At 44.5% G+C, this 17,784-nt stretch overlaps 1 protein-coding gene across 4 annotated transcripts in view; it reads right to left on the reverse strand.

Moving 5' to 3' along the window:
• Window positions 1-479: 479 nt before the first annotated feature.
• The window catches only part of casz1 (castor zinc finger 1), a 64,220-nt gene continuing 46,915 nt past the window's right edge, over window positions 480-17,784 (reverse strand). For 2 of the 4 annotated variants that reach the window (XM_088409017.1, XM_088409016.1), the window contains exons 11-19: window positions 17,115-17,278; window positions 16,146-16,268; window positions 15,747-16,067; window positions 14,508-14,706; window positions 12,729-12,900; window positions 8,800-8,948; window positions 6,839-7,070; window positions 4,309-4,680; window positions 480-2,543 (exon numbers count right to left, since the gene is read on the reverse strand). In XM_088409017.1, coding sequence (XP_088265143.1) covers window positions 1,309-2,543; window positions 4,309-4,680; window positions 6,839-7,070; window positions 8,800-8,948; window positions 12,729-12,900; window positions 14,508-14,706; window positions 15,747-16,067; window positions 16,146-16,268; window positions 17,115-17,278 — 2,967 coding nt within the window. In that variant the 3' untranslated portion in view covers window positions 480-1,308. The remainder of the gene's footprint in view (window positions 2,544-4,308; window positions 4,681-6,838; window positions 7,071-8,799; window positions 8,949-12,728; window positions 12,901-14,507; window positions 14,707-15,746; window positions 16,068-16,145; window positions 16,269-17,114; window positions 17,279-17,784) is intronic. The other 2 variants (XM_088409019.1, XM_088409018.1) reach the window with 1 other exon arrangement.

Raw genomic sequence — 17,784 nt, forward strand, 5'->3', positions numbered from 1 at the left:
TTTCCCATCAAACAAAGCAAAAAAACAAAAAAAAAAACAGCTTGTTTTTCTTTAAATAAATCACAAAGATTTTTTTTTGTCACACTAACATCTATTTGTGCATGAAAGCAAAGTGAACTAAAACATCATTTTAAAGCAAAATCCCTGTAAAAAGATATATATCATATATATAATCATTTTTTTTTTTCAATCCCAGATGGTAAAATGAAACTAAAAAGTGCAATAACACCCTAAAAATTCGCATTTTTGGAAGTTGACATAAATATTAAATAAAAACTAGCGCATCCGGAGCTCAGCCGTTACAGCCATGACAGCGAGCTGGTGGGAGGAAAAACAAACAAACAAACAAACAAAAAAAAAATAAAAGAGGAAGAAAAGGTAACGCCGCTTGAGGCAGTTTCGGTCTGTACATTTTTCCAATATTAAATACACTAGCTGATGACCCCCCCCCCCCCCCCCCCGCTACATTTAATCAACTCTTGCCCCCCCCCCTCCATGAATTCAGCTTACAGATTGATATGCTTCTCACTGACAGCAACAAAACAACACGGTAATGCAAACGGTAACAAAAATAAACACAAGTCATCCGGCGCCATTTTTTGTGTCAGCTAGTAGAAAAGTGCACTATCCACACACAGAGTTGATTTCCCCCGCACCAAAGATGGCGGCTGTCACGGGTGGGTGGGTGGGAGGATGGCGGGGGCGGGGCTTAAATGACACGGGCTTTTTCCGTCAGCGCGGATAAAGTCGGGCTATCCAAGTCGCGCCTTCCCCGAAGAAGTCCAACGTCCAACGAGAGAAGTCACTCATCATAATAATTAGATATAATACAGGAAAACAAAATCTAACCACTTCCTGTTGCTCCTTAGTGATTCACTTCCCTTTTTTTTTTCGTTTTTTGAAAAGTGTGCTCGGCCGCCGCAGGTCATGCGGGCAAAGTTTTTTTTTTTGTTTTCTTTTGCGCACACTCACCTAGATGGTCGTATAGAGATTTGTTATTTTTTCACACAAAAACGTGAAAAATGAAAAGCGAAATAAATTAAAGTCAAACATGCACGCACACGAAAAGAACCATGTGTAGTAAAACGCTTTACATTGCCGCTCCCGCCTGTAAACCGGGGCCGAATTCCACGTCTTTTTTTTTGTTTGTTTTTTAATGCATTATTGAATTCATAACGTTGGTCATCCTGTAAACACGATCGATCATATTTGGGCCGTCGTCTTTTTACTTTGGCCGTCCCGGCAGCTGCGGCCGAGTCTCGACCAACGAGGCCGCTTTCATTCCGCTTTGTCCGGCGTCCGTTTTCTTCACGGGCCGCCCTCTCGATTTTCCAGCGGGGAAGCGTCGGCGCGAAAGCCCCCGTCGGCGCGAAAGCCCCCGCCGTCGCGAAAGCCCCCGCCGTCGCCCTTCTCGTCTTCGGCCGGCGAATCGTCGTTGGAGTCGGAGTTGAGTTCTCCTTCCGCGTCGTCGTCGTCGTCGTCGTCGTCTTCTTCTTCGTCCTCTTCTTCGTCCCCGGCCCGGGCCTCCTCCTCGGGCGACAGGTCGTCCTCGGCCTCCCCGGACGCGGCGGCGGCGTCGTCCGGAGCGCCGCGGCCCGACGAGAGCCGCGCCGCCTCCCGGCGGATCTTCTTGCTCAGGTCCAGGGAATCGTCGAGGCCCAGCCCGCCGGCGTTCTTCAGGAAGAAGAGGGAGCCGTCGGCGCCCAGGTTGAGGGAGCCGTCCAGGCCGACGGCCGACGGCGGGTAGGCCCGCTGATACTCGGGCCCGACGGCGGCGGCGGCGGGGTAGAGCGCGGCGCCGTTGCCGAGGGCGCGGCCGGGCCCGCGGGAAGCGTCGGGCGCCATCTGGGAGGCCTGCGGGTGGCGGTGCGCCTCGGCTTTGGGCGAGACGGACGGCAGCTCGCCCCGCTCCTGCTTCTCGTGCTTGCGCTTGTGGGAGTCCATCTGGGACATGCCCACCACCGTGTGCTTGCATTCGGGGAAGGTGCAGTGGAAGTGGGAGCACTTGAGCTTGTACTTGCAGTCGGGAACCTCGCAGTCCACGCTGGAGCTGAACTGGCAGAAGCCGGCGGCGCTGATCACGTCCTGCTTGCCGTGGTGCTTGCGGTGCGCCGTCACCTTGGTGCTGTCGGTGCAACGGAAGCCGCAGCGCAGGCAGTGGAAGTGGGTGCTGTTGCCCGAGAACTGGCAATCCAGGAAGTTGCAGCTCAGCGTGGATTTGAACCTCTTGAAGTCGTCCAGGACCAGGTTGTCCACGCGGTCGTGGTGCTGGGCGTGCTTGTACATGTGGGTGCGGCCGCAGAACTTGTAGCCGCAGTTCTCGCGGGTGCAGTGGTAGTGGGTCACCTTCAGGGAGAACTGGCAGCCCGAGTCCTTGCAGTTCTCGTACAGGTCGTAGCGCCGGAAGCCCTCCAGCATCATCCCTTCGTCCAGCATCTTGCGCGAGGACGCCGTCTTGCGACGCTTGCCGAACGGGGACATGTCCTCGATGATCCAGAAGCGCTTCTTGGCGCCGGCGGCGGTGGGGATGGAGATGGTGTTTCCTGGACAACGTCAAAAAGGGAGGATGCGCATTAGAATAGGCGGAAGAGAAAGCCGCAAAGTCCATAATCACGTTGTGAGATCTTCCTGGTTGCGGGGCTAATGTCCCGAGTGGTTCGCAGCTGACTAAGCGCGGGGAGCCGCAAATTTCCACCCCCGTTTCCCATAACCGTTCGAAGGGGGAGGAAGTGACGAGACTGACTTTGGAACGCCGTTTTATGTGGGGGCGCCCGCCGCTAATGACGTGATCCCCGCTCAGCGAACTCAAGGCACGATTAAAATTACTGGCTCGTTAATGGACGATTAGATGAGGACCAAGCTAGTGGAAGTTCTTAGAACTCCACCCGGTGTTCTTTAGCATTTACGTTTCCTGTCGATGCAACGGCCGGATTTGTCCGCGTAGTGTATTTATGCATGTATTTATTAAAGCAGGGGTGTCCAAAGTTAGTCCTCGAGAACTCGAGGGAGGGAATCCAGCATGTTTTCCGGGTTTCTTTCCCCGACACACTTGAGAAGCTGACCTCTTGCATGAGGCGCGTCGGGAGGAGAAACCCAGAAAACGTAGAAGATACTGGCCCGTAAGACACTCCTGATTTAAGTAAACGGGAACGGATCCAAATCTCGTCCGTCGAGATCTCGCAAGATTGCAACTCCGCGAGATTTCTTGTCCCTGCACAGGACAGGATCTCTTTATTTTTGGTTTTGGTTTGTTGGGCCACAAGCGAAAACGCGAGAGAGCGCGGAGCGTGGTATTGTTCGGATTGTCCGCAAAACACGCCGCTACACTAGACGAGAACTTTGAAATAAACCTTACCTAACAATAATATAGCATCACAAATGCCTTGATATGCTTTTATTTTGAAGTCCTTCCCAGATGCGTGGCGCTACAGCGGCTATCAAAGTACTTAACTATGCTGACATTTTATTGTGCACCGCCTGTTGTCAGTGTTGAGCAAAGTTTTTAGCGGAAAATGGCCGCTAGCTAGCAGCATTTGAGTACTCCCGAGAAGAGTCTGACGACTTTTCAGGCAAATTCATTGACTTAAATGGCTTTTGAGTCAAATTTGGATGCCGTTTTGTTTCATTGAACACAATTTATAAGAATTGAGCATTCAATATTAAGTGCAAATACAGGATGCGCTTATTACATTCAAATCATCTGAGTGGTGATATTTTTATTTTCTACTTGACAAATTGAACAGTAAAACGTTAGTTTGTAAGCGCTGCAAACAAAATTACGCCTCCCACCGCAGTTAACTTGAGTTATGTGCGTTTTTGTTTTAAGGGACACTGTGTAAGATTTAGACGGTTTTACATTAAAAAGGAATACATTAAATGATTGTACATTTCAAAAACTTGCAAATGAATGTGTTCTTAATGACCAGGAGTATGTTTTAAATCTAATCATATCATTGAACGGTATTACATGGGGGGTGGCACTTCTTCATGTTCGTTATAGCTACCGACAATGGTAAATGCAGCGCCTGCAGCACCTCCTGCTGGCCGTAGTGAAAAACGCTCTAAATCTTCCACACTATCCCTTTAAATGGATAGATCGACGAGCCTTTAAGAAAGGCGACTCTCCCGCTAATTTCCCTGCAGTCTCCGCAATCAAAAGAAAAGTGAAAGCTGTAAAATTTTGCCCGCCACTCTCCCGTCTCCCTCCCCCGAACGGACACAGCGAGTCGAGCAGACACAATGAACATGTTGCACAGGACTCAAGAGTGAGTGACAGCTGCGGTGCTGTTTTGCTTCGGGGATAAGTACCTGCAGCGTCCTGCACTATAGGGACGTCATTTTTAACCGGCGACGGAGTGGCAATGATGGGGCTGTAAGCTGGTGTGTTGGTTGGCATGACAACACTCAGAGTGGCTCCCAGAGAGGCGCTGAGCAGAGAGTATGACAGACAAGATGGAGAGAGGAGGTATGGCAGCGAGGACAGGGGCGGTCGGAGGAGAGCGGGAGACAGAGATGTAGCCTGGGCCGGCGGGCCAGCTTGAGGCACGGAAGGAGGAGGCGGGAGTGGCGGCGGTGGAAGAGGAGCAGGAGGAGGTGAGGAAGGAGCGGCGGATTGGCTAGTGTCAGCAGGGGTGGTGGGAGCGCAAGTGGTGGTGGTGGTGGTGGTGGTGCAGCCTTGTCCTGGAGAGACAGGTTGACCAAAGAGGGTGAAGGGCGGGCGGGGGGGGGGGGACGGGGGACGGGGTCAGGTCAGGGGTCGCACGCACGCAAACACACACACACGCGCACAGGGGCGGGAGGTAAACAGGGAAGATAAAGATAAGAGAATGATACAAAATGAGGCCCGGTCAAGACAAGTAAGCACCGGCCGCAACTACGATGACCGCGCGGGTGGCGCCGCGTGGACAAATGTGAAATCACAAGCAGCGATCAAATATCTTCAGGTTGGAGCCACGCTTTCAGTATCAAATGGCGGAAAAGAAAAGATAAGAAAAGACGCAACTTTGAGCCCTGCGCCTTACAGTCCACTGCGGCTTATCCGAGTTTTAAAATATAGTATTGAATATGTATAAAATAAAAAAGATTGTGGATAAAAGTTTGTCAGGTGTCATTTGATATCTATGCGATTGTATCTATCTATCTATCTATCTATCTATCTATCTATCTAGCTATCTATCTATCTAGCTAGCGAGCTATCTAGCGAGCTATCTAGATAGCTAGCGAGCTAGCTAGCTTGCTACAGTATCTTACTAGGTGTCTGTCTGTCTATCTAACTATCTAGCATGCTAACTATCTAGCTAGCTAGCTATCTCGCTACAGTATCTTACTAGGTGTCTATCTATCTATCTATCTATCTATCTATCTATCTATCTATCTAGCTAGCTATCTAGCTAGCGAGCTATCTAGCGAGCTATCTAGATAGCTAGCGAGCTATCTAGCGAGCTATCTAGATAGCTAGCGAGCTAGCTAGCTTGCTACAGTATCTTACTAGGTGTCTGTCTGTCTATCTAACTATCTAGCATGCTAACTATCTAGCTAGCTAGCTATCTCGCTACAGTATCTTACTAGGTGTCTGTCTGTCTATTTATCTATCTATCTATCTATCTAGCTATCTATCTATCTATCTATCTAGCTAGTTAACTATCTAGCTATCTTGCTATACTATCTTACAAGGTGTCTGTTTGTCTGTCTATTTATCTATCTAGATAGATAGATAGCTAGCGAGGTGGCTTGCTTCTCCCCCATCGGAGAAGGGAAGAGTTATTTGCCCATCACGAGAAAAAAAAAAAAAAAAAAAATCATTAGCAAGGCTCCAACATGGCTCCAATCTGGACACTCTTTCTTATATGAAGATTTTGATGAGACTTTACACAGTTCTGATTGCTTGGATGACATCAAAAGATGTTTTGCCAAAAGTGTGATCGATCACAGACACCATTGATAAGAGCCGTAAAATAGGACATTACAGCTAATACAATCTCGGGCATGCCTAAGAAGCTCTTTGCTACTAATGTTAACTCATTTAATCTCACGGACATATTTTGACATCATTTAGGAGTCCAGACATTCACCCAAAGGGACCTATTAATTTTTTTTTTCGAAAATTTGATTAAACGAGGGTCTAAAATTGGCTGGTATTAACTCAGTGCTTCTCATTTATATTTTGCAAATCCCCCCACAGGAAAGAGAACCTTTCGCGGCCCCTCCACTTGCCACACTGATTTTATATAAGATTATTGAGTATGAAAATTGTATGAAAAATGCATCCTTTTAACAGTAACAACAGAAAAGAAGCAGTAGATATCAACTTTTAACAACTGTTAACGACTATTTTGGGGGGCGGAGTTTATACAGGTTACAGGTTAGGCTAAAGATGAAAAAAATAAAAGAGTACGTCAAAGTGCCTGAAATAAAAAAAAAAAAAATTATGCCAGACTTTATTTTACTGTAATTAGTCCGCACAAAACAAGGCCTTTTCCGTGGGGTCATTTGCATGGCTTTGCGCCCCACTATTTGAGAAGGGCCATACAAATTAAATTAAGTCTTAAAGTAACCAACGGGGGTTGACTGTACATGTTAGATTGGTCCATCTTGTCTTTTTTCTTTTTTCTGTGATGAGCGCCAAAATCCCGATCGCGTAAAGCCTAATTCGTGTTTCATAACGATTGATTTTAAATATGCCCATACATTTGCGTTATCCGCGTTCATATACATTTTGCTATTTTAGAAGTGGCACAAAAGCGATGCGTTTGGTTTGCGCATCGCATCAATAATTGAAACGCGAATGATAAAACGGAGCCAAGCAGATTTTCCCCCATAGCACGAATGGAAACCCTACCTGCCGGGGAGCCGTCATTGCCCACCGGGGTGCTGGTGCAGCTGCGGTCCTGATTGGACGACTCGGAGGAGATGCCCAAGGGGCTCCCCCCGCCTCCCATGTAGTCCACGTAGTCGTCGGCGTCCTCCACGGTGGCCGAGGAGTAGCTGGAAGTGATATCGGAATGGGCCGCCGCGGCCCCGGACAAAATGCCGTGATGCAAGTCGTCCGCCCTCTGGTTCAGCGGCATCACCTGCGACGTCGCAAAAGGAAGAGGGCATGAAACGCTTTTTGGCCTTTTGTGCGGCGGGATTCCATTCTTGTTTTTACGCAAGGGCGTCCGGGGGAAAAAGTGCAAAAAGAACCGGAAAATCCGCACTCGCCGGGACTATGTGGGCCGCGGGGATTAAGAATGACACACGATGGGAATATTTGCTTTCAAACAAATTCTTGATCGTCACAGATTGGCGTGGCGTGAGAAGCGTTGCACAAGCTTGAATTCTTGCTCTTCTCAAGGAACCACACGTTTATTTTTGCATTGGAAAAACAAACAAACAGACAATAAAAAGGTTCGCACAAAGTTACACTTTGCAAAGTCTATCACTTTTTAATGTTTGCAGTTTGTTTGAAATGGTAATTTTATACTTTGGTTTCTTTTATTCCAGCATATGAACCCTCCTGTTTTTTTTTGTTTTTTTTTCAAGGAACAGCAATAATGTCCCAACGATAATTGTGTGAATTGGGTCACACAAATGTGTCAGAAATGTGAGAAATCCAAATCCAATTTGTTGTTTTAACCAGTTATTTATGTACATTACTCAGTTTCATTCATCTATTATTAAGACTATAAAAAATATGTCCAAAATTGAAGTTCTTGTATAAAGGTTTCTGATTGTATGTATATTATTATATTGTATAAATATGTTAATGCCAAACATGAAGGCATGTTCACTCTGTTGAAGAGTGAACATGACTGCATTTTATAATCCGGTTTATAGTCCGGAAAATACGGTGATGGATTAGTTTAGGAAAAGAAACTAATCAATTACTAAAGTAATGAGTTAATTGATTGATTAGTACCAGCCATTTTTAGTCACTCCTTTGGCCAAACATGAAAAATCTGAGAGAAGGTTTTTTTTTTTTTTTTTTTAGCAGGATTCCTGGGCTCAATTAAAAAAAAAAAAAGGAATGTAAAAACACTGGCTGGCTGGTTAGTTGGCTACGATCAAATTCTTTAATGACTTTTTTAAAATAACGATGCAAGCCTTGTCAAAGTGTATTTTTAACATATACTGTATTTTCCGTACTATAAGGCGCACCTAAAAGCCTAATTTTTTTTTTTAAAAAAAGAGCTGATGGTGCGCCTTATAATCAGGTGCGCCTTATATATGGGTCAATACTGAGATTGGGATTGGTAGATGGGGAATGAAGTAATAAAGTAAGCTTTACCTGTTTCTTCTTTGTGTTTACAGTTGAACAAGGTTGCTGATATTGACATTGAGTTATTATGCTATTGAGAGTTTCGAGTTATGATTTGAGTTATTATTGTTTTTACTTTGAGTATTGCTATATTGTGGTTGCGCTGGAGGAAAAGTCCCCTGATATAAATGTTGCACTACATGGGTTAGAGTTAGGGTTAGGGTAACCCTAACCCTAACCTTGCTGTTAAAAGCTAAACTGTCATGGAAATACGAATAAAATAAAACATAAGACAGTCGTTTATTCATTCTGGGAGTGAATGGAGTTGTCAGAAAGCTGGTTTGTAATCTAATAAACTTTGACTGCTTCTACTGTTGCGCCTTATAATGCGGTGCGCCTTATATATGGCAAAAGTTTAAAAATATGTCATTAATTGAGGGTGCGCCTTATAGTGCGGAAAATACAGTACTTGGAAAAAATGCGGAATCGGGCCGCAAATGGCCCCCAGGCCATAGTTTTGACACATCTAGCATAGGGGAGCATTAAGTGAGCTCTAAGCGCACCTGGGACGGGACGCGATCAAAGTTCTTCCCCAGCATCCGCCTCATGTGCTTGCGTGCGTGTGAGGTCATCTGGTGTTTGAGCAGGAAGGAGAACTGGCAGCCCTCCCGGATGCAGTGAAAGTGGCTGTTGACTTGGTTATACTTGCAACCTGCCAAAAAACAAGCATTCTTGTCACCTCCTTGTCGCCGTGACGGCGGGAAGCCGCTTCCCTTGAATGTCGGAGCTCCGACAGGGGTTATTGTGATTAGATCACGCAAAGTGCAATATTTTTCCTTTTTAATTTCACGATATAGCGATGGCGAAAGAGAAAGCGCACGTAGGAGGAATATTAGATCACCGGGGTGTCACGCTGAGCAAGTCAGGACTTTTGTGCACTAAACCTGTGGAGCTCTTTTATTACACTGACATGCTTTATTCAATTAGGAATTTACATAAATAAATTCTCATTTTCTGTGGGCCAATAATGCGCGCGCACCCCTGCGAGCCAAACTAAATACACAATTATTGCCGTATTAAATTCAGTTTTTTTTTTTTTTTGCAAGGGTCTCTGTTGTCGTTTGCTCTTTTGTTCCCTTTTTTGAAACATCTTCGGCTCTTTCCTCCTGTTTTTAATCCCTAATTGCTTTTATGATTTCAAATTAAATGAATGTTCCGTTTTGGTGCTTAATCAAATACTCTTCTATAAAAGCAGGCGGAAATAATTGAGTAACATGCTGGGCAGGTGCTAGCATGTCAGTAACCATGGCGCCAGGGTTTAAGAGCACCATACGTGTGTGTCATCAAATAGCGAACACACACACACTTGTTTGTACGGCTATACTTGTGAGGACAGCCATTGACATAATGCATTTCCTAGCCCCTGACCTTTCCTTTTTTTTTCATAAGATAACTTTTTCTCATCAATAAAAGGAAACCCCTTTTTAATTCGAAGCATAAACTTTAATTCATTCGAACTATAACCTTATTTTTAATTTTCTATTATAAATTCATTTCTTTCTTAACATAGCCTAGACACTGGTATCATAAAAAAAATTTGGAGGGTGGGGGGGGGCATTTTGTGTATATCTTAATCAGGTGAATTTTCAAAGACTCCATTAAAAAATAAAAATAAATAAATAAATATATATATATATATATATATATATATATATATATATATATATATATATATATATATATGAAAATATAGCTAGAAAATTCTTAAAATTAAATAAAAATACAGTTAAAAAAATGATAACGGTCTGAACAAGTGAGGACCAGCATAAACTTTCTCACTTTTCCAAAATGTCCTCACTATGACGGTAGAAAACTCAAAGCAGTTCTCACAAGTATAGCTGTCCAGAACACACACACATACACACACTTTTTTTTTTTTAAATCATAGTGGGGACATGCCACAGGCATAATGCATTTCCTACCCCCTAACCCTAACTTTAACCATCCAATTTGAACTCTAAACTCTAAGTTCTGATTAGTTTGACCTTTATCTCAAACCATTGCTATTATAAGTCTTGCCCTTCAAAAAGAGGTCTGAACTTGCGCGGTCCATCAAAATGCTCCCCACAAATCCAAGCGGTCCTCACAAAGACAACAAAAGCTGGGATTTGGTCCCCACCATGTAACAAAAACCAAGTACACACACACACACGTTTTAAAGCAGGCCAAGTTAAGCAAATAAGAGTAACCCCGCGCCTTTTGCCACAAACCAAGCAGGTAACATCATCTGTGGTGTTCAGTTTAATGTCGCTGCCATGGATACTGGCAAGCCATCAATTCTTTATGACTGGAGTGTTAGCCATGTTAATCCTCTCAGTTCCCCCAGCAGCGCAACCCCCCCGCTCAAACAATACACTTGGCAGAGTCGGCTGGGGACCAAAAACAGCTGTTTCGGGCCTGTTTTTGTTTGCTTTGTCTAAGCGTTATAAAAAGCTTGTGTAACCGCCTGAAAAGACAACAACAACAGCAAAAAAAAAAAAAAAAAACAGATCAGTTTTAATTCGTTTGTGCGCGGAGGCAACGGCGCAGCTTCCAAGCGCAAACAGGCTAAACCAGACAAGCCGGTTAATTAACTAACACAAACCTAATTGCTCATTTCTGACAGGGGCAAAAAAGCAAGAGGAAAACAAAGCTGGATACCCACTGATGTTATTGCTGCTACAGTAAGACTACCTTAGGGACTTTAGGTGTCATTGCGAGTCGTCAAAAAAAAAAGAAAAAGAAATGGGAAAAGAAGCAAACGGTTCCTCGCCTTTCACATTGCAACAAAATCATGGATACGAAAGCTTGACGGTCAAAGTGAGAGAATAAGAGCTTGTCATTTTTCCGCTTCAAATTAGTACCGGGGGAAACTGAGAAAAATACGCCGCAACGAACGCATCAGTCAGAAAGACGCTAGCAAACAAAAACAACCGAGGAGAACGTATTTACTTCTGTGGTTTTTGTTCTGAATTGAAAAGTGAAGACTGCGGTGAAGAGCGTTCAAAAGCGAAGACCGGTCTTGGAAATACACATTTCCATACTTTAACTTTGACTTCAGGAAATTGTGAAAACACTTCAATACATTCCTCTTAACCCTGTTTGTGAATCTTTGACTGCCTCATGATTCCATTGGTCCACCATGCTATTTAGAATACATTTTCCAGTCGAAACTGGTTTTGATTCCAAATGATTTGATGAGTGGGTGCATATGGCATGAGACCACAAGTAATAAACAATCAAATGGAATACTTTTCTGTGTTCTCTAACCAGAGCACTCTTGAAGTTTTTTAATAAATCAAGTGGAGAAATCATAATTTTTTACATGATCCTCTCCCTTTTAGTAATATTCCCGTGTGTGAACACGGATGGACTCGGACATCGGTTCGGTCTGCTCGCTTCTTTTGTTGAAAATAATGCTGTAGCAACCTCAGCTAACACAAGCTGCTATTAGCTGCTACGGCACTTTCTGCTAACAACCAAATGACGTCCGCCCTCTAGCTTGTTACGGTAATTATTGTAAGTAAGAATACGGGCGATACAAAAATGCGCATCTGTGAGTCAAATGTGGCTGGCGAATCAACCTTCCTCCATTTGTGTAAAAAAAACCCAAAACAACCACTTATTTTTAAGTTACCGTTTATAAAATGCCTCCTTACTTTTGGCCATCATTTTGAGGGAATAAAAAGTGTGTTTTATATTTGGGGATTTACGGTAGTTAGCGACTATCTCTAATTTTGGAGACTTAAGCTATTTAGCACAAAGACACTGTAGTTGACTAGCGGTTTCTTAGCATTCTTGATCAGAAATTGAATATGATTTTTTTAAGGTGGTGTGTTGATATTGGGAGAGACATGATGTGAAAAATGCAGTTGCAAGAATGTATGAAGCTAATTGGTAGCAATCGCAACTCCCAAGGCCAACTTCAAAATAAAAGCATTTTGTGAGACCATTATTTTGAAGTTGGGCTTCACGGCACGGCATTGTCTTGTTGTCTCTTCCATGGCAGCAAGCGTCCGCTGTAGTTACTCAGAAGCGGATAAGAAACATATGTGTTTCTATTTTTATCTTTTTTTTTTATTTTGAAAATTGTTTTTAAGGCATTTTATATCCCTTCTGGAACACAGTAAATAAGAATCCTGATTCGTATCCGTATAGTTTTTTTTTTTTTTTGCATAAACCCACTAGTTACTGATGAAAAAAAAACCTGTCATATCTGAAGAATTTAATCAATGATGTCATGCCTGAACTGCTCGGAACAAAGCGGAAAATACCTGCGCTGATGGTGTGGAAATACTGGGAAAGATGTGTGTGTGTGTGTGTGTGTGTGTGGTTCCCTTTGGTTTGACGTGAGCAGATGGCAGCGTCATGGGTAAGATTAGTCAAACAGCACATCTTTAACAACACAAAAAAATATGAAATAAAAGCAATGAAAGACGAGAAGGTTGCTCACCCAGCCGGCCGCACTCCTCCCTCTTGGTAAAATATTTGAAGCCGTTGGCGGCGCGGCGCTCGGCCTTCTCGTGCTTCTTGATGTGCCACGGCAGCTTGGTGGTGATGTTGGTGACGAAGTAGCAGCCCGGCCGCAGACAGTGATAGTGACCCCGCATTCGGAACTCGCAGTGCTGCGCACCAGACACACAAGAACATCGGCGTGGATTTACAATTCTACTCAGAATCGAGTTTTGATTCAAACTATTTTTCGATTCAAAGTGATTTGCCTGACCAGGGTTTCCATAGATGTGCAGAAAATTGTCATGATCTACAGAATGACAAATGGAGACAACTGCTACTCTATTCTTTATTTTGATTGATTGACATAGCATGAAGACGGAAGCCTTGATGGACATTTATTGTCATTAAGACAAATATCAAAGTCATTTCTTCCCCATCATTCTTCTTGATAAATGCCAGCTTTTGGATCTCGATAGGAAGCCCGCATTTGCGATTGTTGGCGTTTAATGAATTGAGAGCCTATTATTGCCTGAGTTTGAAATGTCCGACTGCGTTTGAATGTAACACAGGCATTGTTAGCAGCTAGCTGGGGCTAACGCTGAACATACGTGTGGTTCGTTAGTGACGTGATATTATGGATAAAAAACAGACTCGTTAGGAGGAGTGAAGCTAGCTGCTAGCTAATGTGGAAAACCTCAGCATAGGTGACAGTCCATTTACCATTTACGTCAAGATAAAAGTGTACTACGGCCATTTTTTGTATCGTTTGCTGTGTTTATTTTGAAGTTTACCTTTTGGTTGTCATGTGATGCCTCTTCCTTGGAAGTGCAATTTAGTTTACACGGAAGTTGACTACAGGAAGCTGATTTTGATTTATTTTTTTGTCAAACCAATTTTAGGACATCTTATTCAATTCTGAATTGTAGAAAAATGTGAATCTTCATTCACACACCTTAAGTGTCCATAATGTCTTCTACGCACTAATCTCCTACGCTACGTTCATTTATACATACCACCGTTATGAGGACTATTTGCATGTCCGGCGATATGTACGATATGCTGTGATGTATTAACGCCTCTGATATTCTTCATCGTCTCGACATTCCCGATTGACATTTCATCTTGGCGAGAGCACAAAAACAACATTTCTGATTTCAATTTCTAGACGAACGGCTCCCTCTTGGAACGGGGCCACTACCATCCAAGAAGAAGAAGGCGTCACCCCTCCTCTGGAACATGTCTGTACACCACCATCTGTTGGTGAGGCCCACCTCCCAAAGGACTGAGCCAAATAAGATCTGCCGGGTTCAGGGGGGAGGGAGGGAGGGAGGGAGGACGGGCTGCGGGGGTCGCTTTTGTGAAAGGGGTGATTTTCGACACATTAATGAATTCATTTAAACGGTTTTCCAAATGCGGGCTCATGAGAGCAGGCGGGGGCTGCCATTTAGGTTTCATTTGCAGAGCATTCCGCTGATTTTTGCCCTATTCCAGACAGCCTTGTTTACTGTGCCAGTGACAATGATTTATTGGGTAATATCAGCTAAATTGGCCTTTTCTGAGAGGAGAATGCGGCAGTCAAAATGACATTATTGACATATAAACAGGCATTACTGGGGTGACTCGACTGTCTTTTCCAGCTGAGATGGAAGACGGCGAGGCGCGCTTGCGAAAGCCTTGAGCCCAATCACCTCCGATAGCGGCGTAATGGGCGGCATACTTCATGCTTAGAAAAGGCCGGCGGAGGGCTTGACGGCAGGTGTCGTTGCGGCGCGCTCACCTGGTTGGGACACAGACACTGAAGGGAGTAGTAGGAAAACTGGTCGCGGACGTTGACCAGGTTGTTGTTGGGGTTGATGTGGTCCAAACAGTGGGACTCGGCCTTGCCGGACGTCTTGCACACGTACTTGCAATTCCCGAACAGGCAGTGGAAGTGGAACTTGTTTGAGTACTTGCAGTCCGTGGCCAAACAGGGATCGCTGAGGCAAAAGTAGAGGCGGAAAGAATTCAAGGCTTGAAAAAGCGCTATTTATCTTTGAGTAACAGGTTTCGGAACAAAATCGTTCGTATCGTGGGCCGCATTGTAGTTAGTAGGTTCTGTTGGAGGGCTGTCAAGTATGATCGTCACACATTTGCGCATTTTGAAATCAGAGGCCGCTCAACACTGTTCAAAAGTTGGATTGGTTAAAAAAAGTTTTTATAAGAACTTCGCCGGCCGCTTAACATGACGTGACGGGCCAGATCTGGCCCGTGGGCCTTGAGTTTGGCACCTGTGATTTATGGCAAAGCAAATTGTTTTGTTGTTGTTTTCATGACCATGTAAAGCATTTTCCCCCCTTTTCAACCATGTATAGTCTTTTTTTGCTGTTTTTTTTTTTTTCTAAATTGTTAACAAAATAATGCTTGTTGTTTCTCCCCCAAATTTGTAAAAGTTGAAGACAACTTGCACATTTGGTATTTTGGCCAGAAACGCAAAGTCACAATTAGCATTTCGCAAGCCACTAAACATGTAATGGGCCACACCTGGCCCCCGGGCCTCGAGTTTGACACCTTTGATGTATGGCAAGGCAGATTGTTTTCTTGTTGCTTTGGCATATGTTACTATGTTATAGTAAGGTATCCCCCCATTTTTTTAAACCATGTATAGTGTTTTTTGCTTTTTTTTTTTTTTTTTTTTAATTGGTAACAAAAAAATGCTTGCTGTTTCCCAAATTTGTAAAAGTTGAAGACAACTTGCACATTTGGTATTTTATCCAGAAACGTGAAGTCATAATTAGCATTTGACGGGCCCCACCTCAATGTTTTACCGTATACTGCCTAAAAATCTTTCAAGGCAAAACAACATTTTAGCTTAGCTTATCAGACATGTTTTGAGAATGTGTAGCTGAAGGCCATGCCTTGAGAGCACTAGTAGAGTTTTGTGCGCGCAAATTGAAGCTTGAGTGCATTCTTAGAAAATGACCAAGTTCTGCGTAGTAGCTTTCAGACAAACTTCCAACAAAATAAATGATCGTCATACTTTTCCTGGAACTGCAGAAAACCAGGTTTGACTTGCGGCTTAGCATTCTCCAGCGAGGTGGTGGCCAGAGGGGAGTTGGCTGGAAGGTTGGGCATGGAGGCCGGCATCTGGGGGATGCTTCCGGTCAGCTGCTTCCAGGCCAGCAGAGAGGGAGGGGGGGAGCTGTAGCCCCCAGAGGAGGTGAGATGCGCCACGTCCACGGAAGGGTTGTTGGCCATGGAGACGGGGGCGGCGGGCCGCAGGGGACCACCCTCGCCGGACGACTTGCTCTCGCTGAACGGAGGCTCCGACTTCACTTTCAGAGTGGCTCGGAGATGGAAACTAAAAGCAGAGTTTGAGTTTTGTTTGATCGAGGACCATCAGGAATACTTTTTCAATCTTCATCGAAACGGCGCATACTTTGCGTGCTTTATGGCTCCATCCACAGTACTGAAGAGGGCACCGCAGTCCTCAACCAAGCAGTGAAAGTGCACTTTCTGGAGGAAGACGCACTGAGCCTCACAGAAGTCATCTGTGTCAAACCTTGACGTAGAAAGAGGGGAAAACGTTTCACGACTGACGTCAATCTCTCTAACTGTACATTGCAATCGATTCAGATTCCTGTCAGTCTAGGTTAGACTGACTAAGACCAAAAAAAAAAAAAATCGAGGGGGGTTTCCTGTGATACATTAGTGCCGTGTGGTGCTCAAGCTTGCTAAAAGACCGGCTGCAAGCAGGCATATTCGGACATAAAATATATCAAAATAATATGCTTAGCTTTCATAAATAGTAAGGACAATGAATGCTGGGGAAATATATTGTACTTCCAAAACATAATATATTATTTATTACCAGGTAATGGACTTACGCTCCTTCCAAAACAACAAAAAAAGCTGCACAACAAAGTCGATTTTTTTTTAGTCCAGGAATAGTCGTCGGAAATTGGGTTCTGCTGCGGCCCGTCCGATATGGTTCAAATTTACACCAAGAATAGTCGTTCACACTTGGAATCACACCTAAGGACAATACAGCTATCATGCATGTTTTTGGAATGGGAGGAGACAGGAGTGTCCGGAGAAGACCAATGCGAGCATGGGGAGAACACGCAAACTCCACACAGTGCCGTCTTGAGATTCTCAGGATGTCTTCTTAAAAACGTCTTTTCAATTCTCACTTTTCAGCCATATTCAAACGTATCGTTCCGGACACAAGTGACGTCTTTTCAAAATATTTTCAACTAATTCTTGCCGGATCAAAACTTTAGAGAGGCATTTTTCCCCCATTTGACTTTTTCTTTTGTCTTTTCGCAAGTTCTAGCAACGCATTTTATAGCCACACACAAAGTCAGGGAAGGAGACCGTGAGTTCGATGCGAACGTTGTTATCTTACCTGCGGAGGTACGTCCTCCAGACCTCACTGGGTTTTTCTACCAGGGGCCTCTTCAGAACTTGGCTGAGGTACTGGGCCGCCTCGGGGTTATCGGCGGCCTGGCCGGGCTCCAGCTCCGTCTTGAGGTGCATGGCGTTGAAGAGTGCAGGGTTCACCTGTGTCATCTACAACAAGATGCACCATGTCAAACAAACGGGCGCATGCCGAGCCCTTCAATATGTTCGCACTCGCGCGCGTATAAACGTTTTGGCGAGGGGAGAAAAGAGCAAACGGATTTACAAACATTCAGCTTTTCGCTTGAGAGCGGGCCAGGAACGATTGCCAAGGGTCCCGTGGGACCGACTGGTAACCCTTTAATGTGACGCGGGGGCTTGAATAAACCCCCCGAAAGGCAACCTGACGAGCTTTTTAAGCTCTCTGGCTGCAGTAGAAAGTGAGGACAAGTCCGTCTCAATAATAATAACGATGTCATGGGGGGATAGTATGGGGGAAAAAGGGGCTTGAACGCTTGCCCATGCGTAAAAAGAAATGAGGGGATGACCTGTCATTAATGTGATGGAAGACATTGTCCATTTTAATCTTCACAACACACACACACACACACACATATAAATTTCCATAGCCTAACATTTGGACTGGCTAAAAAATGAGTAGCACCTCCCTCTTCTTT

Source organism: Hippichthys cyanospilos, chromosome 2 (assembly GCF_059441005.1).
Source record: "Hippichthys cyanospilos isolate Australia breed blue-spotted pipefish chromosome 2, RoL_Hcya_1.0, whole genome shotgun sequence".
NCBI classification, from domain to species: Eukaryota; Metazoa; Chordata; class Actinopteri; order Syngnathiformes; family Syngnathidae; genus Hippichthys; species Hippichthys cyanospilos.